At 37.5% G+C, this 23,447-nt stretch overlaps 7 protein-coding genes across 9 annotated transcripts; 4 read left to right on the top strand and 3 right to left on the bottom strand.

Moving 5' to 3' along the window:
* Positions 1 to 537: 537 nt before the first annotated feature.
* On the bottom strand, positions 538 to 2,940 carry LOC118733683 (nucleolar complex protein 4 homolog A-like). The gene is made up of 6 exons (XM_036463193.1): positions 2,594 to 2,940; positions 2,365 to 2,482; positions 1,654 to 2,307; positions 1,259 to 1,594; positions 988 to 1,181; positions 538 to 911 (listed from the first exon to the last, which is right to left on the bottom strand). The coding sequence occupies exons 1-6, from the start codon at positions 2,741 to 2,743 to the stop codon at positions 795 to 797; spliced, it is 1,569 nt and encodes a 522-aa protein (XP_036319086.1). The 5' UTR covers positions 2,744 to 2,940; the 3' UTR covers positions 538 to 794.
* Positions 2,941 to 3,715: 775 nt separating this feature from the next.
* On the top strand, positions 3,716 to 4,415 carry LOC118734667 (uncharacterized protein C1orf131 homolog). Its single transcript, XM_036464373.1, has one exon. The coding sequence runs from the start codon at positions 3,724 to 3,726 to the stop codon at positions 4,372 to 4,374; it is 651 nt and encodes a 216-aa protein (XP_036320266.1). The 5' UTR covers positions 3,716 to 3,723; the 3' UTR covers positions 4,375 to 4,415.
* Positions 4,416 to 5,258: 843 nt separating this feature from the next.
* LOC118733688 lies at positions 5,259 to 5,724 on the top strand. The gene has a single exon (XM_036463200.1). The coding sequence runs from the start codon at positions 5,366 to 5,368 to the stop codon at positions 5,654 to 5,656; it is 291 nt and encodes a 96-aa protein (XP_036319093.1). The 5' UTR covers positions 5,259 to 5,365; the 3' UTR covers positions 5,657 to 5,724.
* LOC118733687 (26S proteasome non-ATPase regulatory subunit 8) lies at positions 5,706 to 6,889 on the bottom strand. Its single transcript, XM_036463199.1, has 4 exons — positions 6,679 to 6,889; positions 6,440 to 6,615; positions 6,168 to 6,375; positions 5,706 to 6,090 (listed from the first exon to the last, which is right to left on the bottom strand). The coding sequence occupies exons 1-4, from the start codon at positions 6,784 to 6,786 to the stop codon at positions 5,785 to 5,787; spliced, it is 798 nt and encodes a 265-aa protein (XP_036319092.1). The 5' UTR covers positions 6,787 to 6,889; the 3' UTR covers positions 5,706 to 5,784.
* Positions 6,890 to 7,307: 418 nt separating this feature from the next.
* On the top strand, positions 7,308 to 10,841 carry LOC118733686 (uncharacterized protein DDB_G0284459). Of its 3 annotated transcripts, none has more exons than XM_036463195.1 (2): positions 7,308 to 7,710; positions 8,128 to 10,841. In XM_036463195.1, exon 2 carries the CDS (start codon positions 8,149 to 8,151, stop codon positions 10,825 to 10,827), a length of 2,679 nt encoding a protein of 892 aa, XP_036319088.1. In that variant the 5' UTR covers positions 7,308 to 7,710; positions 8,128 to 8,148; the 3' UTR covers positions 10,828 to 10,841. The 3 variants fall into 3 exon arrangements, with proteins under 3 accessions (XP_036319088.1, XP_036319090.1, XP_036319089.1); XM_036463197.1 differs by having other exon boundaries at positions 7,308 to 7,517; XM_036463196.1 differs by lacking the exon at positions 7,308 to 7,710 and adding an exon at positions 7,745 to 8,002.
* A 9,873-nt stretch (positions 10,842 to 20,714) lies between these two features.
* LOC118733689 (ribokinase-like) lies at positions 20,715 to 22,413 on the top strand. The gene is made up of 6 exons (XM_036463201.1): positions 20,715 to 20,966; positions 21,026 to 21,158; positions 21,225 to 21,314; positions 21,369 to 21,497; positions 21,550 to 21,746; positions 21,908 to 22,413. Exons 1-6 carry the CDS (start codon positions 20,923 to 20,925, stop codon positions 22,254 to 22,256), a joined length of 942 nt encoding a protein of 313 aa, XP_036319094.1. The 5' UTR covers positions 20,715 to 20,922; the 3' UTR covers positions 22,257 to 22,413.
* On the bottom strand, positions 22,287 to 22,633 carry LOC118733691 (translation machinery-associated protein 7 homolog). Its single transcript, XM_036463203.1, has one exon. The coding sequence runs from the start codon at positions 22,621 to 22,623 to the stop codon at positions 22,429 to 22,431; it is 195 nt and encodes a 64-aa protein (XP_036319096.1). The 5' UTR covers positions 22,624 to 22,633; the 3' UTR covers positions 22,287 to 22,428.
* Positions 22,634 to 23,447: the final 814 nt, after the last annotated feature.

Raw genomic sequence — 23,447 nt, forward strand, 5'->3', positions numbered from 1 at the left:
ATCAGAAGCCGTGCGGCGAAACACATACACAAAACAAATTTATATTTGGCGATATTTTGCTTTCGATGATTAGAAATTCGACACTTATCCGAGCTCACGGAATGTAACACCTTACTTAAAAAAAAAAAGAATTATAGAAATCGGTTAAGGTGGATATGCGGTAACATACAAAAAAAAAAAATTCCGACGAATTGATAACCTTCTCTTTTTTGTGAAGTCAGTTAACAGTTAAATAGTTTACATAACATATCGCTAGTTGTCGTATAGAAAGGGCGTATCTCAAACCGTCGTTGAAATGCAAAAAAGCCATAACTAACGATATACATATATATACAGTATCGGTCATATCTATAGCACGTCATTTCAAAGTGAAATGGTTTGCCACTATTAATTATTTATTTGTTTTTAAGAATTTTCAATTAAAATATAGTGGCACACAATATTACTTTGAAATGGCGTGCTATAGATATGACCGATACTGTATATATATGTATTTAGTGTTTTTAGGAAAATAAATTGCATAAAAAAACCTCGCAGTTAATTTCAAACAAATATATAGGCCATTTACACTTTATTATTTATCTACATTGTCGTTAAAATAACTTACGTATTGAAGAATTCAGGTGTACATCTTAAAATTAATTCAAAAGTAAACAAAAGCGGCTTCTCTTTGATGGCATACTGCACTGGCCAGACGAATGGATGCTCTGTATCAGAATACCATTTATTATGTCAGTGCAGTTAGCGATACGTCCCAATATTTACATATTCATATATATATACCAAAACAAAGCTTAAAATAATTTCCAGTATTGATTTACTTTATCGTCATGCACTAAATACAAGGATTGTGGTCGCTCAAAAGCTAAAGCATATTGCTTGCTCTTTTTGGCAATCTCTTGATCGAATATCTAAACGAAAATAGAGAAAACGTTATATAATTTCGGATTAAATCTATTTCGGTAGAGATATTTTATTATAACTTACATCATCCTCGTTTAATTCAAGCACCGAAGACAAATCCCATTCTGTGGTTGGCAAGGGCTGCGAAATAAAGCGAGCTGCAGTCGCAACCGCTGGTATAGCATGTTTCTGTAGCGACACGACCTCCCATAAAGAGCTATCTAAAGCGTTGGATTTTGTGGGATCGCGCTCTTCCATGATAAATGGGTCACGGGAAACTTAATAATATAAAAGATGTATATGTTTAAGTAATTAGGTGTAATTTATATAATTCTTCTCGATTATTATGTAGTACCTTCAATAGCGTCTTGTGCGCATATAAGTCGTTTTAGGCCGGAATGGCGTAATATCAAGTTGCCAATGAAATGTAAAATAATTATAGCATCTTGTGGCGGCGCAATTATGCTAAGTCGTGCCAGACGCTTAACAAATGCTGCTACCAAATTTTCGGGTAGATGTGTAGAGCTTAAAAATATATCCGCCAGATAAAACAAACGTGCCTTAAATTTTGTGTGGAAAATTTCTGGCTCAAACATAGAATACAACTTCTCATATATATTTGGATATGTAATATTGTGCTTCTGTATGAGAGTGAAAATGCCTTGCAATGCTAGTAAGCTGACTGGACCACCTAAATTAAAAATTTCAATATGTGTACTTTTTGTATTAATTCGAAATTTTATTTCATACCGCAATCAAGTGAATCCATAAGAAAATCCGTCAGCAATATAGGTTTGTCCAAATGAGGCAAAATTCGTTCCAACAATACGATAAGCATTTGTCTGTGCACTGGCTCCAGTATTCCATCAGTCCATTGCATCATGCAAAGCCATACTTTGTTAATACATTTTCGAGTTTGTACATAGTCGAAGCATTCAAGTTGTGATGATTCTCCAACAGGTTCTGTGATGCATAATAACTTTCGCTCATCTTGCACATCTTTTGTTACAGGCAACGCATTTATGAGCTCCAAATAATTCAGAGCAAATATTTCGTTAGAAAAGGCGGTACGTGAGGCTAGAGGCTGCATCAACTTCCAACTATAGAACACCAAATCTAAATATTCGGCATATTCTTTGAAACGTTGTATCAGAGCACTTTGTGACTTTATTGGTGAAATAAGTTTTTGAAGAATACTTCGCAGACGATGCTTTTGAAATTTGCTAGGCTCATCTGACTTTTCTAATGGATAGTTTCCTTCAGCTGCCAACAATTTCATGCTTGACACCAAAGCTTGTGTTGCTTCAGCAGATTTTTCATGTTCGAAAGAATTAAGTATCAAATTCAGAGACTCTTCGTAGCGTTGTCGTAACCATTCGCGATATTTCGTTTCAGGACCATCATCTAATATAGAAAATTTTGAAAAACTCACGGATTAAGTATTTATTAATCATGCGATACCTTTTGGCTTGAGGGGCGCATTATCAATGCACATTTCCCGCCTCTTTAATAATTCCACAAATATCACTTCCAAAGTCAGAACAGCAGCAGTAATTGACCGTTTTTCTCGAACACAATTCTGAAGGATAAGCAAATTAATTTATATTTAGCTAAATGATTACCTATTACATTACATATATCAACATATTAGGCGGAAATAAATCACTCAGTATTTGGTTTCCTTCCTCACCTGAAAATGCTCGATAATATCGACCAGATTATTAGCATGGCGTCGTGAATTAAGGAAATCATTGGCCTTTGCACGCAACTCCTTCGATATCTGGCTGCGTATACCACTGGGATTTTTAATCGATGAGGCTGCACCTACAGCCGTGGCCATGTTTGAAAGCGAGACAGCTGGTAATTACTTGAACGACGACTTTAATAATACGTATTCCTACAAAATGTGCTGTTTAATAGGAGATTGCGTTGTAATTTTCTTGCACAACAAAGTAGCGAAAGAAATATATTTGTAAAAAATAGGTTCACCCACTTGATCAGCAAACGTGAAGAAAAAGGGGAAAAAATCATGGCCGATTCGAGGGCCAACAACAATTTAATCTGAAAATGTGATGCCATACTTGCTGTAATTTGTAAAGCTGAAGGTACATAATTTTATTTGCTGCGGCGTTGCGTTGATCCGTTGGTGCGTTGACGACGTTGAAAAATTTGTTGTTACACACCTTGCGTTGTGCCGCTCATTGTTTTGTAAACAAAAAACAGCTGATAAGCATATCCACAAATGTAATTTCAAATGTCAATGCATGAACGCAATAGAAAAGTAGCGAGTTGGTTTACTTTCGACGGCAACCGCGTTAACGTAACGGCGTCGTCTGTAACAGCTGTCATACAAATACACGTGTTCAACTTTATTTGACATTTACGGCGTGACGCATTTGCCGGCGAACGCATGTTGTGTATCTTCGCTTTAAGAAGACATTAATTTTTCATTTTCAGGAACTCAAAGTGCCTTTTTAAGGAATTGTGGATAACGCGAGTACATATTTATTCTTCACGTCTTTTAATTCCATATTTTATCCTGCTATACTTTGAGTTAATTTCAATGTCGCCAAAAGAGGATTCGAGCTTTCAGGCTAAATTTTTTTTTCCACCAAAATAAACGATTTTTCTACTCTGAAGGATTCTGCGAAATGAATAAATACCTGTCAAACAACAAAAATGTGAGTTGAAAGCATGCGAAATCTCGCAAACCGCACGGTATCCGAGAAAAATTACCCTTCGCACTTTTTGTGGGATCACGCAAGCGAGATTTTGCACCACGTGAAGGCGGCCAGTTAATCTGGCAACTACCATTTTGTAATGACATTTAAAAGTCAACACGTTTTGCGAAGCCCCAGTGAAAACAGTACGTCTCCAAGTACAAAACGTAAACAAATACTATCAAAACAAAAAATGAATTTGGCCACGGACTTTAAACAAATCCCAACACGGGCAACATTAGCATTACAACGGAAAAATCAAACTAGTGACTTTCAAGCACTCATATTTGAAGATCCCACAAAACCTCTGCCCCCGACAAAGGACAATACATTGGAGAGACCACAGAATCCCGATGGGGTTGGTACTAAAAGGAGCAAATCTAAAGATGAACCGGAGGAATTCGATATCAAGAAAGCTCGTAATGAAGTACTTCGATTTGCTATGAATAATCAGCGAGTTATCAAAAACAAAAAGAAAATGGAAACATTCCAACTTATCAAAATGGGGGCAAAGCCACCAAAGAAAGAGTATAAAAACTACAAAGAGTTATTAGGCGAACGTAAGCGTTTAAAGAAAATTCGGGAAGAGCGTAAGAAATTCCATCAGTTGGGCAAAAATCAGACAGGTGCTGCTTCTGTGAAATGCCGGAGTAAATCAAAGATGGAGAAACAGCAAAAGAAACGTGCTCCTGTAACCGCAATAGACCAGAATTATGGTGTTGTTAAGCCAAAATTAAAGAAAAAGAAATGAAATATGAAATAATTTCAATAAAGTGAAAATTATATATGTAATATTGTAATTTTTTATATTAATGGAAGGCACCAAGACTAATTTTCCTTAGTTATCGGAAGCGTTTTCTGATAAATATAGCTCAAGTAGTAGAAAAACTTAAATATTCAAAGGGTTATCAAATATTTTCGCTTGTTGTAACCTGACAATGGTCTAAGGATAATAGTCTTGTCCTGAACTCCAGTAAGTCATATGTATTACCAATTTCAAAGAAGAAACTTAATATTACTGCCATACCCCTTTTAGTTATTGGTAATATGTAAACCATTACAATTTAATAAAATATCCAATTTGGGCTTTATAATTAACCCGTCTTTGACCTGCACTGATCACATAAAGTTTATGGTACTCTCAGAAGTCTACGCCAAAATGCAGTAATAACTACTAAGCGTTTTTTGTTAATAACTTTTGATCAGGTAAAAAAGTCCGGATTCTTGTTCCTAGAGTCCAGGCGCGTCTAATGGTACCCTCTTTCCTAAATTTTGATTAATTTGGGGGTTGAAAGCCCACCCAGGTAATTACCCTAATGTTCTCTTCATACATACAAATTTTTGTTGTACTAAAAAAGAACATAATTCTTATTGTACTAATGTAACTCTTTGCTGATAAATGAATATTAAAATAAACAAACGACCCTATAGCGAATTTTACATGAACAAATATTCCCAAAAATTACAAAGCAAAACAAAAACAATTTTTCCCAATTTGTTTTTGTTTTGCATGTTAAATTATGGGAACGATTTATTCACATGGAGTTAATGGTAGGGCTGAAAGAGTTCGATGAAATTAATCGATTGTATTTTACATGACACAAAAGTTCGATTCCATTAATTCTAATGCATCTCTGCAAAATTTTCAAAAGTCATTAATCAGCTGTGATTACGTGAACTGGATTTTATTTTTAGCGAGTGCAAAATATTGCCAAAATCCTTAAATTGTTTAAAAGGGGATAATGTTCCGTCACCCGTGTTCTCTGTGTACAATTGCCCGTCGGGCATATACCCAGGCAGCAGGAGTGAAAACCCCACAAAGCTCCAGTAGCAGTGCCAGTGTCAATGCTAATGTGCCTGGCTTGAGCAGCAAAATTGTAAAGCCATCATCTACACCATTGGGTCCCGGCGCTTCTCACACTAGCGAATATAAGGTGCCAGAGTACTATTCTTTCAACCGTTTTAGTTATGCCGAAGCTGAAGTAGAAATTGCAAAGTACCGTCTGCCACAACCCTCGGCAAACAAAAAGTAAAATGTGTGGCCGTTGTGGGAATTACGGAAAAAATTGCGAAAATAAAGTCTTAATTATTTAAAATTAAATTTTATTAATTGTGTACAAACTATTATTAATGTTATGAAAGTATGTATGTGAATTTAAGTTTATACAATCATCTCCAATTCACGGGCATAGAAAATAGCTTGCTCTGCCAACTCAACAGATGGTAACGCTTCTTTGGGTTTTGCAACTTTTTCTACGAAATTGTAAACACCATCGGAGCCTAAATTCCAGTTTCGTTTCTGTCCAAAAGCTTTTACTTCCTCAATCGAGTTTAAGTTTAATCGTTTGGCTGCCTCTTTCGCGGATATCTTTTCGTACGACTTTTCAATGCAAGCGCCGATTTCATCACGCACGGTATTAAGCAGTATGTCCATAAAATGATTATAAATTTCCGACGGTGCTGAACTCTACAAACGTAAAAATAAAATTTTCTTAGTACCTACATACAGTATTATTCGATGCAATGTACAATATTAACGAATACCTTTGCCTGGAAAATTTTATTGTATCGCCCCTCCATTATATATTGTTCCAAAGCTAAAATTGGACGAATATATTTGTTATTCTGAATTGTATCTGCTGACAAAAGTTCTAATTCGGTGTGGAATTCAGAAACTCGGTTTACTGATAGCAAGTATAGTAGATTTATACCCAGTAATTTGTACATATTCTCAGACTCGCCAATTTGTTGCCTAAAATTTAACGAATTATTACAAGTATAAATAATTTCTTTTTTATCAGTTTAATTTTACGTACTTATAGTCGTAGTAATAGCACTTTAACTGAGACATGTACCGTTCATATGCTGGTATGTCTTTGTTTGCGACGCTATATTCGACTGCAATTTCAAGGACATCACGCGCTAATACCATTTCATTTTTGGACGTCTTAATATCGCCAGTTGGTAAAAATGCTAGTTTAGTCAATTCAATCTAAGAAAAATAATTGTGAAGTTGAACCGCTTGTGAGGTTATATTCGAATAGAGGAAATATACCTTCAAGTTGTCTACCAACTGGCCACACTTTTTAAGATTTTGTGGCTTTTTAGACCACTCGCTTTTTAGTTCTTTATATAAATTTTCAATTCCAGTTAGACTCGCCATTTTTAGTATACGCACACAAGTTAATTGTCCAAAAAATGCACTGACAACTTTTCCAGAATGATTCGCTGAAATTTACAAAGTTTTTGTTTTTTATTCTTTGCTTTGTTTAGACATTTGGACTATCAATTTTGACACTGTAGAGTTTTTCTCAATTGCTTTCATCTGACATACGCTTTTACCAAAGGAAGCTATTACAATTTTCCTGCAGGCGTGGATACTCTGCCATTCGATGAAAATAGCTTGTTTTCTGATAAAATTCTGTAATGCAACTTTGACTTACGTCAATGTAAGAAATTTATAAAAGGCAATGTTTTATTTTTCAACTTTTACGCCAGTCTACGGGCAAGAATGTCGTGAACGAAATTGGAATAGATGTAATTAATGCGCTGGCCGCCATTTTCCCAAAATGCAACTCTCCAACCCTGACCCCGAAAGCAGGCGATCTCTGTCCCTCTTATGTAATACCGCCTTCTAAATGTCAAATTGACGCCATTTTTGTCATCCGCCACCAAATGTTTGTGTCACATTCGCACACAGTTAACTGAGTTCGTGAAGTGAAATTAGTGTTGTGAAAATATCGTTGCGATTGCGTTTCTTCACATCGAAATGTCATAAAGCGTTGGTTAATCAGCGCAAGGCATCTTTGTAAAAATACAATAGCATCATTAAAATTGTGAACAAAATTTGCTGAACAGTGGTATCAAATTAGATATACATATATTTCACAGAAGGTAGACATTTCAGAATATTACGCTGCCTCTTGGATGCGGCAGCGCATCTTGTTCATTGGCTGTTTCGAGTGTGTAGCAGCAGCCTACGTTTTCTGCAATATTAAACTGATCAATTTGTCTTTCCTTGTGCGGTTGAACGACTGAGAGCCAAATTGCTTTTAAATAGGTGGATATTTGCAATTTTCGTAAAAATGTAAGCATTTGGTGCAATTGGTATTGTGCTTTTATTTCACTGCTGGCTTTTGTTGAGGTACAGTAGTGTAAGCTGAGAAGGTAATTCTATGTCGCTATTTTCACGTTGTTGGGGCTCTGTGTTTGGTTTGACCACTGGTCTGAGGAATTTTAGTGGAATGTTTCAGAAATAGGATTAGCATAGTAGTTCATGTGATTCGCGCCAATATTTGACATTCGGAGGAAGGCTTTAAAGAGTTGCCACACGGTCATATCGTCGTTAGGGGATGTTAGTTACACACTAAATTGCTATTGTAAGCGAGAAATTAAGGCAGGAGTATAATTAGTTTCAATTCTTTTTGTATATTTTCGGTATATAATGTTATTTTATTTAATCTAATTAATAATTACTTATGTATTACACTTATCCAATCCTCAGTAAAATACATGCGAAGGAAGAATGCGCGTTGGTAAGAAAGCTACCGTCGTGGAGGCGAAGAAAACGCGCTCTTGTGTTGTGCGATTGGAAAAAGTTTCGTCTCCACCAATAAAAATAACTAGAAGTAGTGGGATAAGTCCACGTGGAAACATACAAATACTCTCAGATGAGAAAAAGTTCAAAGGGCCTTTGAAGAAGCGGCCAATTGCTCATAGCAGTAGCGCAGCAGCATCCGGAAGTTCTACTACTCCTAGATCTTCTCTGACAGCAAAAGCCAAAGAGATGAAGGATAAATTTAAAACTCCTGTGAAAGTTGTGAAAGTTCAGAAAACTGAAATAGCTAAAGTTGTTGTGCCGGAACCACCTCCATCCACCATAGCCACCGGACGCTCAAGAAGAGCAATTAAGCCGAACCCTAAATATGCAAGCGATGATATGGTCACTCCAAAGATAATAAGAAACGTGTCGGCTCTTGCTGGAACATCATCCAAAAGACCATTAGCTCTTCCGGAGAAAACCCGTAAAAAGTCAACAAGTAGCTCAGAAGATTTCTTTAATAAAGACTCTAGCGACGATTTTGGTCCCAATGATCTGGATGATGAGCTAGATGAAATGTACAAGGAAATACAAAAGGATTCAGATTCCGATTTCTCAGATGACGGTTTAATGAGAGATACACCGTTAAAAAGGCGTGGTAGATCACGGAAAAATATGGAGGCCACACCCTCAAGCACACCACAATCAACACCGCGACCAACGCCACGACCAACGCCACGGCCCACGTCAACGCCACGGCCCACATCAACGCCACGACCCACATCAACGCCACGGCCCACAGCAACGCCCGTGCATAAAGCCCAAGTATCGCAGCTACAATTGCTACGGAAATCGTTTGCAGCCAGCGTGAATCGTTCGATTGAGCCATTAGCAGGAATCAAACGCGTCCGTAATGACTCTGTGACCGGTGGCAGCAGCAGTGATAATGACGCCGAAGCAGCAAGTGTTGCTCGCAAACGATTCTTGTTAACAAAGTCGGCGACTGAACGTGACAACAAAAAATTAAGTACTAATGACATTACAATGATAGTGCGAAAGGCGAATCAAACGCTCAATGGCAGCAAAATAACGAAAATAAAATCGGAAAATATGAATAAAGAACAACCAAAGCGCAATGCATCCATTATTGAAAAACGTACACTTATCGATGGCAATAGCGTCTCAATCAGATTGCAGCAGCAAACTAAATCTCTTCAGACAATACGTAATGCTACTAATACTGCTCCACCATCAACAACCGCAACGCGCACTTTGATAACAATGCCAGCTAAAACACAAAATACTCGTGTTTTAGCCGTGGCAAAGCGTCGAAGCGCATCGCCTGCTCCCCCAAAGGTAGCAAAAGTAGTCAATGTGGAGGAAGCTCCTGAGAGCAAGCCAGTGCATGTTCCTCCGATGACTGTGGATGACTTCGAGACAATGCCCACATTTACAATCGTAAACATCAATGATATAATTAATAAAAAAGGGGATGTATTAATTTCAAAGACTGGCAAGCCGCAAAAGCCAGATGAGAGTATGAAAGTGGATTACGACTTACCAGAGCAAGGCAACGTAAGTGAACAGAAAGCGGGCCCTGGCCGCCGCAAGCTTTTGGTTACAGATAAGGCCAGCGAAGTGACTCGTTCAAAGAGCCCTTTAACGACAACAAGGAAACCAGCACAGAAAATCCTTAATCATACACTACTTAAAAGGTCATCACCATCGGAGAGTATTGGACAAAGAAGCAAAGTTAACTCTAGCATTTCACCTGATAAACCAGCCCCTCGAATACTCAATTCAATGGTGGCGAAAAAAACTCAGCCGGTTAAGCCGATGATTGCTAATTTTGAGGATTCGGCAGATGATGAAACTTATCCACTATCTCTTGACGGTGATGACGAAGACAATGAGGAAGACGAAAACGAAAACGATGTAAATGATACAGTCGAAGCGGAGGAAGATGAGTATGATCCGGACGATCCTTTTCAGACTAGTAAACATAAGCCTCCTACCAGCACTCCATACCAAGCAAAGAAGCCGACGCCGCCAGCAAAAGAGAATTCACTAACAGCACTTAATCGGAAGCCAGCAAAAAATGTAGTACAGCGAAAGCCCTCACCGGAAAAAGTGGTGATATCACGTCAGGGAGATAAAATTATAAAAAAGATAACCTGTTTTGAAACGTGGTATGTCATCATGTCCGAAGAAGAAGCGCCAAAAGTAACCCGGAACATACTCGATTTACCACTTATCAAATTGGCCAACGCAGCGAGCCATATCAAACTACCAACCGAAAATTGGAAGAGTAAAGTAACTCTGCATGAATTATCACCAACACTGATTGCCAAATCCAAACTGATCACCTATACAGGCGACATAAGTGAATATAACATCGCAGAACAGGATCGTGGTCGCTATCAACCCTCGTGCGTTATGTTTCGTCGATCAGTAAATGATCGTACGAAATCGAGACTTCCTTACGATAGGGCGGTCATATTCAAGAATAGGACTTTCTTCACCAATATTGAAGGCAAAAATGTTAAATTGGTCGGGGCACCCAGTACGGTAAACTCAGCGAAGGATGTAGAAATAATGCTACAAATAGTGGATTCATTAACATTGCAAAGTTCATTTGTTGAGCCAGCAAACACAATCCAATAGGCAAAGTTGTCAAAGGAACAACGGCACAATCCAGAAATTCAGTACACATTTTGTATGTATATCCAGGACCATATTATATCTACTTTAATTCGTTATAAATTAAAATTTAAAATTAAGTTATAAAACAAAAAACGCGTAAACGAGAAGCTCCAGCGAGCTTCCAACTTCACAAACTGTAATTGAATTACTTAGGTATGTTTGAAACAAAAAAAAAAATAGTCATTAGGTTACTGCAGTCTAGGAAAGTCGATTAACATTTTTTGCAATACCATAAAAAGTTCAAATTCGTACTGTGCAAATTTGTTATAAATTTTATGTCATGGAAAAAATGTTTCTCAGGCTTCCTAAGTTACAGTGGCGGTACATACATTTGTATGTAATTACTGTATGTATAAACATCATTTACATAAATTCGTTATTAAATGCAGACCAATTTACATTTATAAAAAGTCACTTAAATACGAAATCGCGCTAGCACGTAGGTGTTGAGAACCGTATACTTCACTACCAATTTATCTAATTTCATAGCGTACTTGCATAGATGCCTATTATAATATTAACGATAACTATACAATATAGATATGTGTATATATGTATATATCCCAATTCATATACATATAATATACATATACATATTTGTAAAGTAATTCAATAGTGGTGAATTAGTGTGAAAACGAAATAACATCTCTCAACTTTGTTAACATAATTATGGTTATTTTAAGTTACGTATGTATCTATTAAGTATTTTATCGTAGACATTAAAAGCCTACTTAAATCTTATTTATACAATTCTAAACGAAAAAACAAGCAGTTGGTAAATAAACCACTTTTTTATGTTTATATAAAAGTTTTACTTTCATGTATAAAACTCTGATAAAGGTGAAGTTGATAAAGGTGAAGTATGATTGCTTTTGTTTTATTAAAATATATCTTTTGAATTTTAAAATCAGTTATTGATATGCAAATAGTTTTTGAGAAGACCATAACTAATGCACCCTTTTAAATATGTATTGGAACATCAGTTACAAGCAAATATTTGTAAAATCTATATTGTCTTAAACTCAATGCCTTTAAGGATAACTAACATATATATTTCCTTAATTGATTGCGCACTAGAAAATGTAAGTTACTTTGATTTGCCAATAAAGAAATATCGCAATAAAAAAATGTTTTTATTTGTTCGTGGGTTTCTGGAGGTGGCAACTCCCTGTTGCAAATCGCGCGGGGTGGCATCATTGTGGGAGTGCGTTCGGCGATAGAGTGGTCTGTATTAAGAGCTTGAAATGAGATATAGATATATATATCTCCGATTCCAACAAAGTGGTTGTAGATCGCATAAACGGCGTTCCAAATACATATAACTTTAATTGAATTACATGGGCCATTTTTATGGTGAGTTTACACATGACTCGAAGGTAGCAGTTGATACAAAACATAGGCATACAATTTATGACAAGTTTGCCAAAGTTAAGGTTGCGAGCATTTTCTTAACGGAACTATTCGTTGCGTCGTTATGTCTAAATAATTGCGTTGGGCGTTATGTTAAAGATGAAAAAAAATCGAAGCTCCAGAAAAAGATCCGTTTTACCAACACTGGTTTTTATTTAATAGATCCTCTTTGATCCATTTATAATAGGATTTCTAGCGAAGATTACTCTTTATAAACTTTATTTTGCAATACCATTACAACTTTAAACCTTCAACTTTTATGTTAAACTTTCGCCAAACTAATGAGGTTTTATGAACCGATCGCTTAACCAACACTGCTTCGTCGTTGCCTAATACAGCATTTTCGATTCGGGATTTCTAAAATAATAATATGTACTTCAATTTAGCCGTGATTTTGATTAACTACGCAGCATATTTAATATTAAAAAAAAATACTTTACTTTTACCTATAGTTAAGAAAAATTCAATTTTCATAGTTAAAAAAAATGTATTCAAATGGCAGATTGAACTGTCAAAACCAAAATTGGGTATTCAACGACATTCATTTTAGAATGGAAATCGCACATATTTTTTAGAAAGAAAAATACATTCATACATATATTTAAAAACTGTATATGTATATATGTATAAAAAATAAGAAATCTTTACATTTTATTAAAGTTCTTTTGTCACTGACTTTGTTCCGACGATACTGCAACTTATACCTATCTTCATTAAAAATGTATTGCTTTTGAGGGTTTCTTAAAATTTATATTTTTTTATTAAATTTTGAAAGTTTTCTGACTAGTATACATACTAGAGTACGACTGATTAATCGGCATCGTCCGTTTTTGGCTGATTTTTAGCCGATTATTTTTACTTTTTCCGCAATTTTAACAAATGTTCATCAAAATTTGAAATCGTTTAATCAGATTTGTTAGAATTATTTTTAGTACGCATTTTTTTTTAATTTTAGTATAATAAAGTGCAAGTTTAAGTACCTAGGTAAGTGTTGATCTTTCACAAGTTTTTTGTTCACGCAATTTGAATGGGCTACCAGTCAGCTGTTCAATTTAAACTCAGTTTACTTAATCTAAGTTGAAACTGGCACTGAAAAACTGGCCCTTAGTATAAGGTACGATTTTCCTTGAATTAATCGCTGAATTCCTAAATCCTTCGGGTTCTTTTTACTGGATTGTTAAATTTGTTACGATACAAAAATACTTTCATACGAATTGTATTCAATACAACACCTTTATAGTCAGCAGAAGCTGTATATTTTTACTACCATGAGTATAACTAATAATTGATTTCCACCAAGCCTTAACTGCAGTTTATGCCTACTGGAAAAAAAATAGATTACAACTGGAAGGTGGTAATTCCACCTATTAAGTAGAAGCTAACGAAAGGAAAAAAGCAAAAATTAAGAAATAAACCTTGTCGATTACCCCACAGTAAAATTCTTGGCTCTTACCTGAGCTCTTAACTGCAGTTAAGCCTTTGGTGGAAATAGGCTATAAGAAGTGTGATTTCGTATGAACTATTTTTTTAACATTGAATAAGAAACATACTATGGAACAAAGTATTGCAATGTTATATATGCATAGGGGATATATTATTTTTAATACATATTTATGTATGTACATACATAAATAAGTGAATAGATTTTTGAATGATTATTTGTTTTGTAATGTTATTTTTTTATGTTTTCCTTTTGTTATTATAAAAGTTTATCAAAAAGATTTGTTCTTGAATGAATTTATATTCAGGTTGTTTGTTTTTTTTTAAAGAATCGGCATCGGCCATTTCTTTGCCCTAAGGCCGCTTAATCGGCATCAGCATCGGCATCGGTCAAAAATTGGGAATCGGTACGTACATACGTTTGTATATTGTTATATAACAGGGGATGTCAAACAAATATTTAAAAATATATGTATGTATTTCGACTTTTTTGTTAATAGTATAAAAAATATATTTTTTTTAATAAAACTTTCATTGAACATTTATTTTTGTTAAAGCTATGTATATAAATTTGCTTACACCTTACGGCAATGAAAAAAAATCTTTATTAATTAAATCTTAATTGAAGTATGTAGTAGGTAACACTTTATTTAATTTTGTATATTTTTTATAAAGTTTACGATTTCTTAATTTAGTTATCTTTAAAACTATTTATAATCATTCTATTACAATTTTAAAATTTTTACATGTGTGCTCATTGTAGGAACGTAAAGCTGCCTTTACATGAAACAATATTTTGGCAGGCGATAACGCAAGCAAAAGTTGGCTTGCTGTCTACTTTGAGGCAAGCGATTTTTGAGTCACCATTTACACGAACGATTTTTCTGGAGCAATGTTGAATCGCCTAGAAAATCGCCTCATGTAAATCCAGCTTAGTGTTTAATAGGGTTAATTTAGAATAACAAATAGTGCATGTATTTTGGATGAAGGTATTTAATTTTAAACTTCAAATAATAATAGTGTCACTTTGTGGATTTCTGAGATTTAAATGTTGCTTAAAGTATTTTTAATTTATGTTCGTAATTAGGGGATTCACAAGCTGTTAGAACGAGTCACATAATCGTGTCTTAATAGTTTAACAGTAAAAATAAGTTTAGATGATTCGTAAAAAACCACAAAACATTGTCAACTGTTTTTATTTTTTAAACACCTTGTGAATTCCTTAAGAAACTTTTGATATTAGAAATTAACAATTTTTGGAAAAATTTGTTAGATTTATTCATTTAAATGTATAAACTTACGATGCATGTAATTTATAAATGTTTAATATTTTCGATAAAAATTATGGTAAGTTAGATTTAAACATTTGTATACCGAATTTACCCCTCGTTTAAGTTTGCGCTTAAGTTCACTAATTGGTATAAATAACTTCGCGCACAGACAGAAAGTTCTTGAAATTTTCAAAATTTACGCAACGTTTAAGCGCTTAGATGAATACCCTAATTGAATTAGGTGTGAAATGTGAAAATTAAGAATTTTATCAACAAAAAACCGAAAATCTCGCATCAGTCATTGCATTTGCTTATGCTTAGAAAATATTTAAATGCAATGACTGATGCGATACTTTCGGCTGTGTTGCTGTTGATACAATTTCGCATTTTCCACCGGTGCAATGCATTTCGCATTAACGCCTGAATACCCTTAGCGGTACGACATACCCTTACAGGAAATGATCGGAGAATTAAACTAGCTGAGCGTGAAACAGCACATTTTTTATCTCGCTATGAAATTCGTGTTTAAATGACAATATTTTTAATAACAATGTTGGGCATTAAAAAATACCCATGCCATTACGTTCATAAAAATAGCCACGTATGTTTCCAGAAGGCATTTTGTAAATTACATACATTTTTTCTCATGGTGTTGTTGTTGTTGTAGCGGCTACAACAACCCCGCCCAGATCGGTTAGTCCCTCAATCGTTGTCGTCAAGCTCTACTAACGTGCAGCCTCGACGGGGTCTGTCCATATGGACAGGGGCGTTAGAGAGGTGGGAGTTAGAGGGCATACGAAGAGGTGCTGTGACCCATGGGGCGACTCTCCGCATGCCGGGCATTCATTGAGAACATCTTCGTTTAGTCACGCTCAGGTATGAGCTCAACCTGCTGCAGTAACCAGAGCGCAGTTGGGCTATTGTGGTCCGAGTCTCACGAGGCAGACGACGTTCGGTCTCGTCCACGTCTGGTGGTTGTATGCCCAGAACGGCATTCACAGGTCGGGAGTCTACATAACTCGAGACTGCCTCTCTATGAATTCCGTTCAAGGCATGGCGATAAGATGTCGGGTCCAGAGGTTTTTTTATGAACCTGTGGACTTCGTCCGTCAGTTCGTAGAGATGCCTTCTGACGTGCCTGGGCGAAAGTTCTTCTGCAAGGAGTTGTCTGTTGGGATGACCACGTCTGTGGCTCCCAACCAGAAACTGCTTGCAAAGCATTTTGTTATGCTCCTTAACAGGGCGACATCAGAATGCATCCTGTCCCTGTCCTGAGTGCCGTGTTCTGGCAAGTCTGCAGCTTCATCCACTGCGTCCTACTAGTCCCCGGTGACCACACGGGCGCTGCGTAGTTCAAAACCGGCCGGCCAATTGCCTTGTACGTTGCCAGCAACTTTTCTTTGTCTTAGCGTCAGGTGCTGCCGGCTAGTCCTGGCTGCCGGCTGAATTCCTAGTTGTAGTCCGACCTCCTTCGCCCAGGTGGTAAAAAGTGTGGCTGAGGATTTTGTAGGGGAGAGGGTTAGGCTCCGTGCAGTGAGGAAGCGAAAAAGCTCGGCGAGAGAACCGTTTACTTTCGAGCATAAGTCATCAATTCCATTCCCAGATGCCATGATCGAACAATCGTCAGCATAAGAGACTATCGAGACTCCCTCTAGTGGTTGAGGGAGCTTTGAAATGTAAAAGTTAAACAGTAATGGGGAAAGGACATCACCCTGTAGATTTGTCTCTAAAAGTTACTGACGAGTGACGACCACTCAGATAATTCGCCGACCACCGTTTGTGTCCCTGTGCGAGAGGAGGCCTCTATGTCGTGTTGAATAGCTGACGTTGTCGAACCATTGCCTTAGACAGGTCCAGCGCTACAAGAATGGTTCTCCCTCAGGGGCGGTCTCGGTTAAGGCCACAAGTTATCTGGGTATTTATGGCGTTAAGTGCTGTGCACTTTACGGAATCCATGCTGATGCTTCGCCGGGGTCAGGTGGTTTGTAAAATACAGGAGTAGCAAGGCCTCTGGTGTCTTTGCTACCGGGGAAAGGCGTGTTATCGGACGATAAGATTCTCCTTTGTTGGCTGGTTTCCCCGGTTCGAGCAGTGGGACCACTCTCCCCATCTTCCAGATGTCTGGGATGACGAGAGTGTCAATTCAAAAATTGAGGACCTCCGTTGGGTACGCCTCTCCCGTAGGACCCAAATTTTTTATAATCAGCATGCATATTCAGTCGGGTCCAACGGCTTTGGAGGCTTTCGCCTTCCCGATGGCTACCCTTACCTCACGGCTGGTGAAAGCAAGAGGCGCACTAGGTTTTGGCAGTTTGTGCAGCCTTCTGGTCGCTCGACGTTTGGCTTTATCCACCGGAGGATGCAGAATGAGCTGCCGGCTAAAATAGCTCGCGAATCGCTCCGGGTCCGACGAAGCGTGGTCACCAAAGTCTATTTCAACCAGTTTCAGTTGACCAAAGCTACTCACACCACAGGCGAAGTTGCAGGTCTTCAGATGCTCTTCCCATTTCTTCCGCTTATATACGTTCACAAGTTGCCGAATCTCCGAGTTGAGATCCCTGATACGGGGATTTTCGATATCGGCCTGACGAAGGTTGTCGCGCTCATCGGCTAGGACAGCCGCTTCAGCAGGAAAATTCGGACGGGGGTCCGAGATGCATCCCGCTGGGATGAAGCGCGTTGCAGCAGAAGTTACAACCCTGCGGAATTTACGCTCACCTAGGTGAACGTCAGTGGGTGTGGGTAGTGCAGCGAAGGCGCTTCGAGTAACATTCGCGGAGCCTTTCCAATCAGCTTTAGAAAAGTTGACATAGGTCCGGCGATCCGCGGAAGCAAAGTCGGCTGGTTTATCAATTTAGATGATGCTAAAGTCAGCAAGGTCGCCATTATAAGCTGTTTATCAGACCAGCGCTGACTATTGTTGGGTCTGCCGAGCTGCAGCAGCTGCTCATAATTCTGGTGGGTGCGTCGTCGTTTATTGTGCAGAATGTCTAATCGGCTATCTGCTCAGCCAATTGTGTTCCCCTACGATCGTTTGACAGGCTTGAATGCCAAAGTTCGTGGTGCGCATTGAAGTCACCAACTACCATACGGTTTTCACCTCTGAGGAGCGCACCTATTTCAGGGTTATATCCTGCCGGGCAGCTGGTGGCAGGGGGTATATATACGTTAAATATTTCGAGCTCGACATAGCCTGTTCGGATAGCAATACCCTGACATTCTAGGTTGGTATCCCTGCGTTCGATGTCTGCTTCGATAAGACGATACTGCACGGTGTAGTGCGTGATGAACGCTAGGCCACCACCATTATCTTGCTCGCGATCTCGACGGAGCACGTTGCATCCGGCGCAATTCAACAATGTTGAATCGCCGTGCGGATTCGTCTCTTGGGCCGCATCTATTAATATTCCGTGCCGACCCATGAAGACTGTTATCTCCTCGATCTTCCTCTGAAGTCCGTTACAGTTGAATTGTAAAATCTTCGTGTGCCTAGGGAGACTTATTGGAATGTGAGGTTTTAGTGACGTGTGTTGCCGAGCCGCCACATGTTGTGCTTGCTGCTGCTGAGGCTCTTGCCCTGTGCGTAAGTGGGCGGCGTTGCAGTTGGGGATTGCGACCGAGCAGCACAGCATGGGCCCTCATAGTCCCTCGTCCAATCTCGCGTGGCGCGCAGTCTTGAGCATGCCCCAAAGTGACCAGTGTCACGTGTTGCACTTGACTGATGTCACATTTAGGAATATCTTGGACTGACACACCGTGCAGATTGTCGGAGGAACTACGAGTTGTTGGCCGTGGCGTGTGGCTGGTGGTGCAGTTGTATCGGTTGTGTGGTCTGTTGTGTCAGTGGTATTTCTATTGTATTGTTTGTGTTGAGTTGCTCAGGCGGACTCTGTTGTGCCGTGAAGGCAGCTCGATTGGCGCAGCAAGGGGCCACGTACGCGGTGGTCCATTGCCTATGAGTCGTGAGGCCTGAGCAAACTTGGAGGTGGCTCCGCCCATTGCACGTGTTGCATCTGACGGATGTGGAGTTGTGGTGTAATCGTCTCTGGCACACGCAGCAGGTATATGTTTCTGGTCCAGGGGTTGACTCAATGCTACCCCTGAGCAGAAGTATGCGAAGAAGATGTAGCCGGGGTTGGATCGCCGAAACAACAGCCCTTGGTTGGGTAAAACCCGAGTCATTCCGGTACGGAGAACCGGCTGTCGTGGGAATGCATTTTTTCTCATTAAAACGCATAGTGAAAATTCGGCATTATTGTTTATTGTAAATGAGTGTATAAAGTTTTTTTTTAGTAAAATTTTGTCGTATCGACATTTATCAACAATTTGACAACCACTTTGTTTGAAATACGGCGAAGTGTCAACATATTTTACTAAATTAACAATACTTTTTCGTCAATCTCTCGGAAATCCAAGGATATATCCAAAAATGGATAACGCCCTTTTAAAGATATTGATTAGTTAATTCCCGAAAAAAAAATTGTCAATATCTCGGAAACTAAAGCAGATATCCAAAAACTGATAACACCAACCGAAAGATCTTATTTTAAAATATATAACTAGATCTATAACTAAAAATCCTCAAAATGGCGCTTACGACAATCTTTTACCGCGCGACGATATATAATTAATTTTTTTATTTGTTCTTTTCTACACAATTTCGCGTTTTCATAACCTTTTTCGCCATATGAATATGAAATTTAAAGTTATAAAGTCGTTTGAACCCAGTTACTTGCATTTTCGGTTTACATTCTCATGGAAACACCGATGTGTATGCACATCCTTTATACACAAATGCGGCACACAATAATTTATTAATATTACTAGGTATACATGTATTTATATAAATACATTCATATCGTTAGCTTAGAGACGCTAACTAATTTTCTTTCAAAATTCAGCTTCGTATAAAGGTCGGTAGATTACTCACTAAAGGCCTAATAGAATTTAAAAACAACTACTACATCAATAATTTAGATGAATTTAAACTATTTATTAAAACCCAGGATTTTGAAGAAATTCTTTATTTACGAACTGTAGGTTTTTCGATTTTAATAAGTATCAACGCCTAATTTTAATTTTTTCAAACAAACATACATACATGATACAATTAACAATTTAAACGGTCATCAAAATACGGGTATACCTATGTAGACTTCTCGTAAGGTTGTTAGTGTTAAATGCGGCTTTCTTGTTTTATTAACTGATCTTGCTTATATTAGTGATCACAAGAAATGAATGCGTTTCCATATATGTATGTATGTATGTACATATGTATGCATGTATGTACATAAATACATTTATTTTTAACCGACTTCAAAAAATGAGGTTATCAATTCTTCGGAATATTTTTTTTAATGTATGCTACCGTATAACTTTGGACCACATTAACCGATTTCTATAATTATTTGTTTAAAGGAAAAGTGGTACCTCAGGGCTGGTCCCATACATTTGGTTTAGATCCGAACATTGGATCTTAAAGAAATTAACGGTACTCTTAAATGTTTGTATGAGAATTGTAGTCGGTTTGGTTTTTTTTGCTTAAAAATGACTTGTTAATAAAAACAATTACAATAAGCATTAGCAAATAAATAAAATTGATTGTAATTAATACATATGTATACATACATATGTATGTACATATTATATATACATACACACATGAGCACACATATGAATGTGTTTTTAGGTATGAATTTGTAAACAACGATGCAAGATTACGACAAGTGTTTTTTATCAATTCGCGATTATACCTATGCAACAAAACTTTTATTCAAATAAAAAAAGGGAAGCTAGGAGATAATGCAAATAAAAATAGATGTATTGAAAGTCCAGCCGTAATAGAGTGCAAGAGCCAGTGGAGCTAACTAACAGAACTATACAAAAATACATTTTTTCAACAAATTTCTTTCGCAAAATTTCTTAAATATAAAAAATGGAAGTGCTTGTATTTGGTTCAGCGATCGTAGATTTTGTAGCGTAAAATACAACAAGATTATTTTATTTATATGCACATTTTTAATAATATATTCTTTCAGCTACGCAGATCGTCTTCCAAAAGCCGGTGAGACATTGCATGGCCATAAATTTGTGACGGGCTACGGAGGCAAAGGTGCAAATCAATGTGTTGCAGCAGCGCGACAGGGAGCAAAATGTGGCATGATAGCAAAAGTGAGTGATCATTCTAAAGTTGATATCATTTATTTATCATTACCTAAAATTGTATGTTTGCTATAGTTGGGAGATGATGCATGGGGCGCTAATTACTTAAAACAACTGCAGGCAGAGAACGTGAATGTCGACTATGTGGAGCAGTGCAAGGGAGAGGTTAATAAGTAACATAATATTACTTACCAAAATTTTGTCATTCGATCATTGTAGACAACTGGTATAGCACAGATAAGTGTTGCCGATAGTGGAGAAAATCACATAGTCATCGTAGTTGGAGCCAACAATCTGCTAAGTGTGCAAGATGTTAAAAGAGCAAAGAATCTGTTTGACACTGCCAAAGTAGTAAAAAAAAATTGTCAAGTTCAAAATATTTATTTTAACATATCCTTAGGTGTTAATTTGCCAGTTTGAGACGCCTTTAAATGCTACCCTGGAAGCCTTACGGTCCTTCAAAGGTATTTCCATATTAAATGCTGCTCCTGCGTTGGCGCAAACACCCCCGGACCTCATAAAAGGCGCTACCATCTTTTGTGTAAATGAGACTGAAGCAGCTTTAACTACGGGTTGTGAGCAAATATCCACTTTAGAGTAATTACATAATTATGTATCTTAAAAGGGTGCAGGCAGTATGCATACATACTATACTATGCATGTACATATAAGCAATGCCTGACTTTGTACAATGCTTTCACCCACATATCTTTGTTGTAAATTCTTTATTTACTAAATATGTATTTAAACGGTTCCAGGCACGCTAAAACTGCAATGAAGAAACTGCTTCAAATGGGTGCCAACAATGTGATTATCACATTGGGTGCACTTGGTGCAGTTTACGTTAGAGGCGAAGAGCCGCATACGTTTATACATGTACCAGCGGTCAGAGTGGAAAAGGTCGTGGATACCACGGGGGCTGGCGATGCTTTTATAGGAGCATTGGCTTTTAATATGGCCCGTTTTAATGATTTGCCTTGGCATCAACTAATAGGCGCTGCGAACAGAGTTGCTGCATACTCCGTGCAACACCCAGGAACGCAAGCTAGTTTTCCGAACCCAGAACAATCGTACTACGACGCTGAATACACATGGCAGGAATTATGAACAGCTGAATCAACAAATTAATACGTTTACTTAGTTTTTCATTTACAAAAAATTTATTAAATAAAGTCTACTAATTCGGCAATTTTTCATAGTTCTGTCACTAGAAATAAATAGGGTCGCGTGACATGAATTTGAAGGAAATGCGGATTTATAAATACATAAACAGCCGATATCATTTCTTTCCCGATTTCTTGATACCTCCGCCAACCAATGGACCTTTTTGTGAAGCACGCTGTTTTGCTTGTTCTAGTTGCTTTTGCGCTTCTTTCTGTTTTTGCTTGAAGGCTACCTCGTCGTCATCCATTTCTTTCGACTCTTTCTTCGGTGCCTTCAGTGGTTTCTTCTTTCCACCCTCGCGGCCAGACATTTTCTTGAAGCTATATTAGAATTTATTACCAAATAACGCATTAGATTACCATGAAAAAGTTTTATCGTAAAAAATGCATAGAAATTTACCTCACTCGTGCCTACACGTTAAAAAACCAATACAGCCTTGACTTTTGACGTTTTACTGACAGATGAATCAATGATTGAATTGTGGTATTGAAACATAAGATATGTGAGTTAATTGTTGTTATCGATATTAGATATAAAACGATCACAAGTACTCTGGCCAAACTTCTTAACCCATACCCAGACCAACAAACGTTCATATATGGATAATTATGAACCAAATATACAAGATCACGCAAGACCGCGTGGAAGCGGGTTCGTCAGCTGAGCATTTGTTTACATTAACTGCACCACTATGTTACACTTTTCTTTAATTAAAGAAGAGTTAATTGAGCATGACAACAACTTTTAGAGAATTTTAGTGAATAAATTTACCCAAATTGTGTGTTCAAAATGGCTGACAATAATTTTAGTTGATTTTAGTTTTCGGTGTTTTCTTTGCTTTGTTTACATTTCGTTCGTTTTCCAGCGAAACATGACGGCGTAGAACCCGCTCAAAGATCGATCATTTTATTATCTTGTTCTTGCGTGATCTTGTGTCCTTCGTTTATGATAGATAAACGTGATTTTCAGCCTAAAGGCCTGTATGCAGTTCTCAAGAAAAGCAAAAACTCCATATAAAATGACGTACAAGAAATGGCTAAGTAATTTTCTTGAGTCAAATTTCCTCAAGGCAGTACGCAGTTCTTAAGAAATATACTACGCTTTCTACTACGGGTATCTAAAGTTTTTTGTGAA

This window comes from Rhagoletis pomonella, unplaced genomic scaffold (genome assembly GCF_013731165.1).
Source record: "Rhagoletis pomonella isolate Grant_MI unplaced genomic scaffold, Rhpom_1.0 Rhpom_scaffold_00002, whole genome shotgun sequence".
Taxonomy (NCBI): Eukaryota; Metazoa; Arthropoda; class Insecta; order Diptera; family Tephritidae; genus Rhagoletis; species Rhagoletis pomonella.

Excerpts from the sequence above, each read along its gene's own strand:
- LOC118733683 (XM_036463193.1), bottom strand. The coding sequence starts at position 2,743 with ATGGCCACGGCTGTAGGTGCAGCCTCATCGATTAAAAATCCCAGTGGT. Across the intron at positions 2,308-2,364 it reads TGCGCCCCTCAAGCCAAAAG|ATGATGGTCCTGAAACGAAA; the intron begins GTATCGCATGAT and ends TTTCTATATTAG. Across the intron at positions 1,182-1,258 it reads CGCACAAGACGCTATTGAAG|TTTCCCGTGACCCATTTATC; the intron begins GTACTACATAAT and ends TATATTATTAAG.
- LOC118734667 (XM_036464373.1), top strand. The coding sequence starts at position 3,724 with ATGACATTTAAAAGTCAACACGTTTTGCGAAGCCCCAGTGAAAACAGT.
- LOC118733688 (XM_036463200.1), top strand. The coding sequence starts at position 5,366 with ATGTTCCGTCACCCGTGTTCTCTGTGTACAATTGCCCGTCGGGCATAT.
- LOC118733687 (XM_036463199.1), bottom strand. The coding sequence starts at position 6,786 with ATGGCGAGTCTAACTGGAATTGAAAATTTATATAAAGAACTAAAAAGC. Across the intron at positions 6,376-6,439 it reads TGCTATTACTACGACTATAA|GCAACAAATTGGCGAGTCTG; the intron begins GTACGTAAAATT and ends GTTAAATTTTAG. Across the intron at positions 6,091-6,167 it reads ATAAAATTTTCCAGGCAAAG|AGTTCAGCACCGTCGGAAAT; the intron begins GTATTCGTTAAT and ends TTACGTTTGTAG.
- LOC118733686 (XM_036463195.1), top strand. The coding sequence starts at position 8,149 with ATGCGCGTTGGTAAGAAAGCTACCGTCGTGGAGGCGAAGAAAACGCGC.
- LOC118733689 (XM_036463201.1), top strand. The coding sequence starts at position 20,923 with ATGGAAGTGCTTGTATTTGGTTCAGCGATCGTAGATTTTGTAGC. Across the intron at positions 21,159-21,224 it reads AATGTGGCATGATAGCAAAA|TTGGGAGATGATGCATGGGG; the intron begins GTGAGTGATCAT and ends TGTTTGCTATAG. Across the intron at positions 21,747-21,907 it reads GAGCAAATATCCACTTTAGA|GCACGCTAAAACTGCAATGA; the intron begins GTAATTACATAA and ends AAACGGTTCCAG.
- LOC118733691 (XM_036463203.1), bottom strand. The coding sequence starts at position 22,623 with ATGTCTGGCCGCGAGGGTGGAAAGAAGAAACCACTGAAGGCACCGAAG.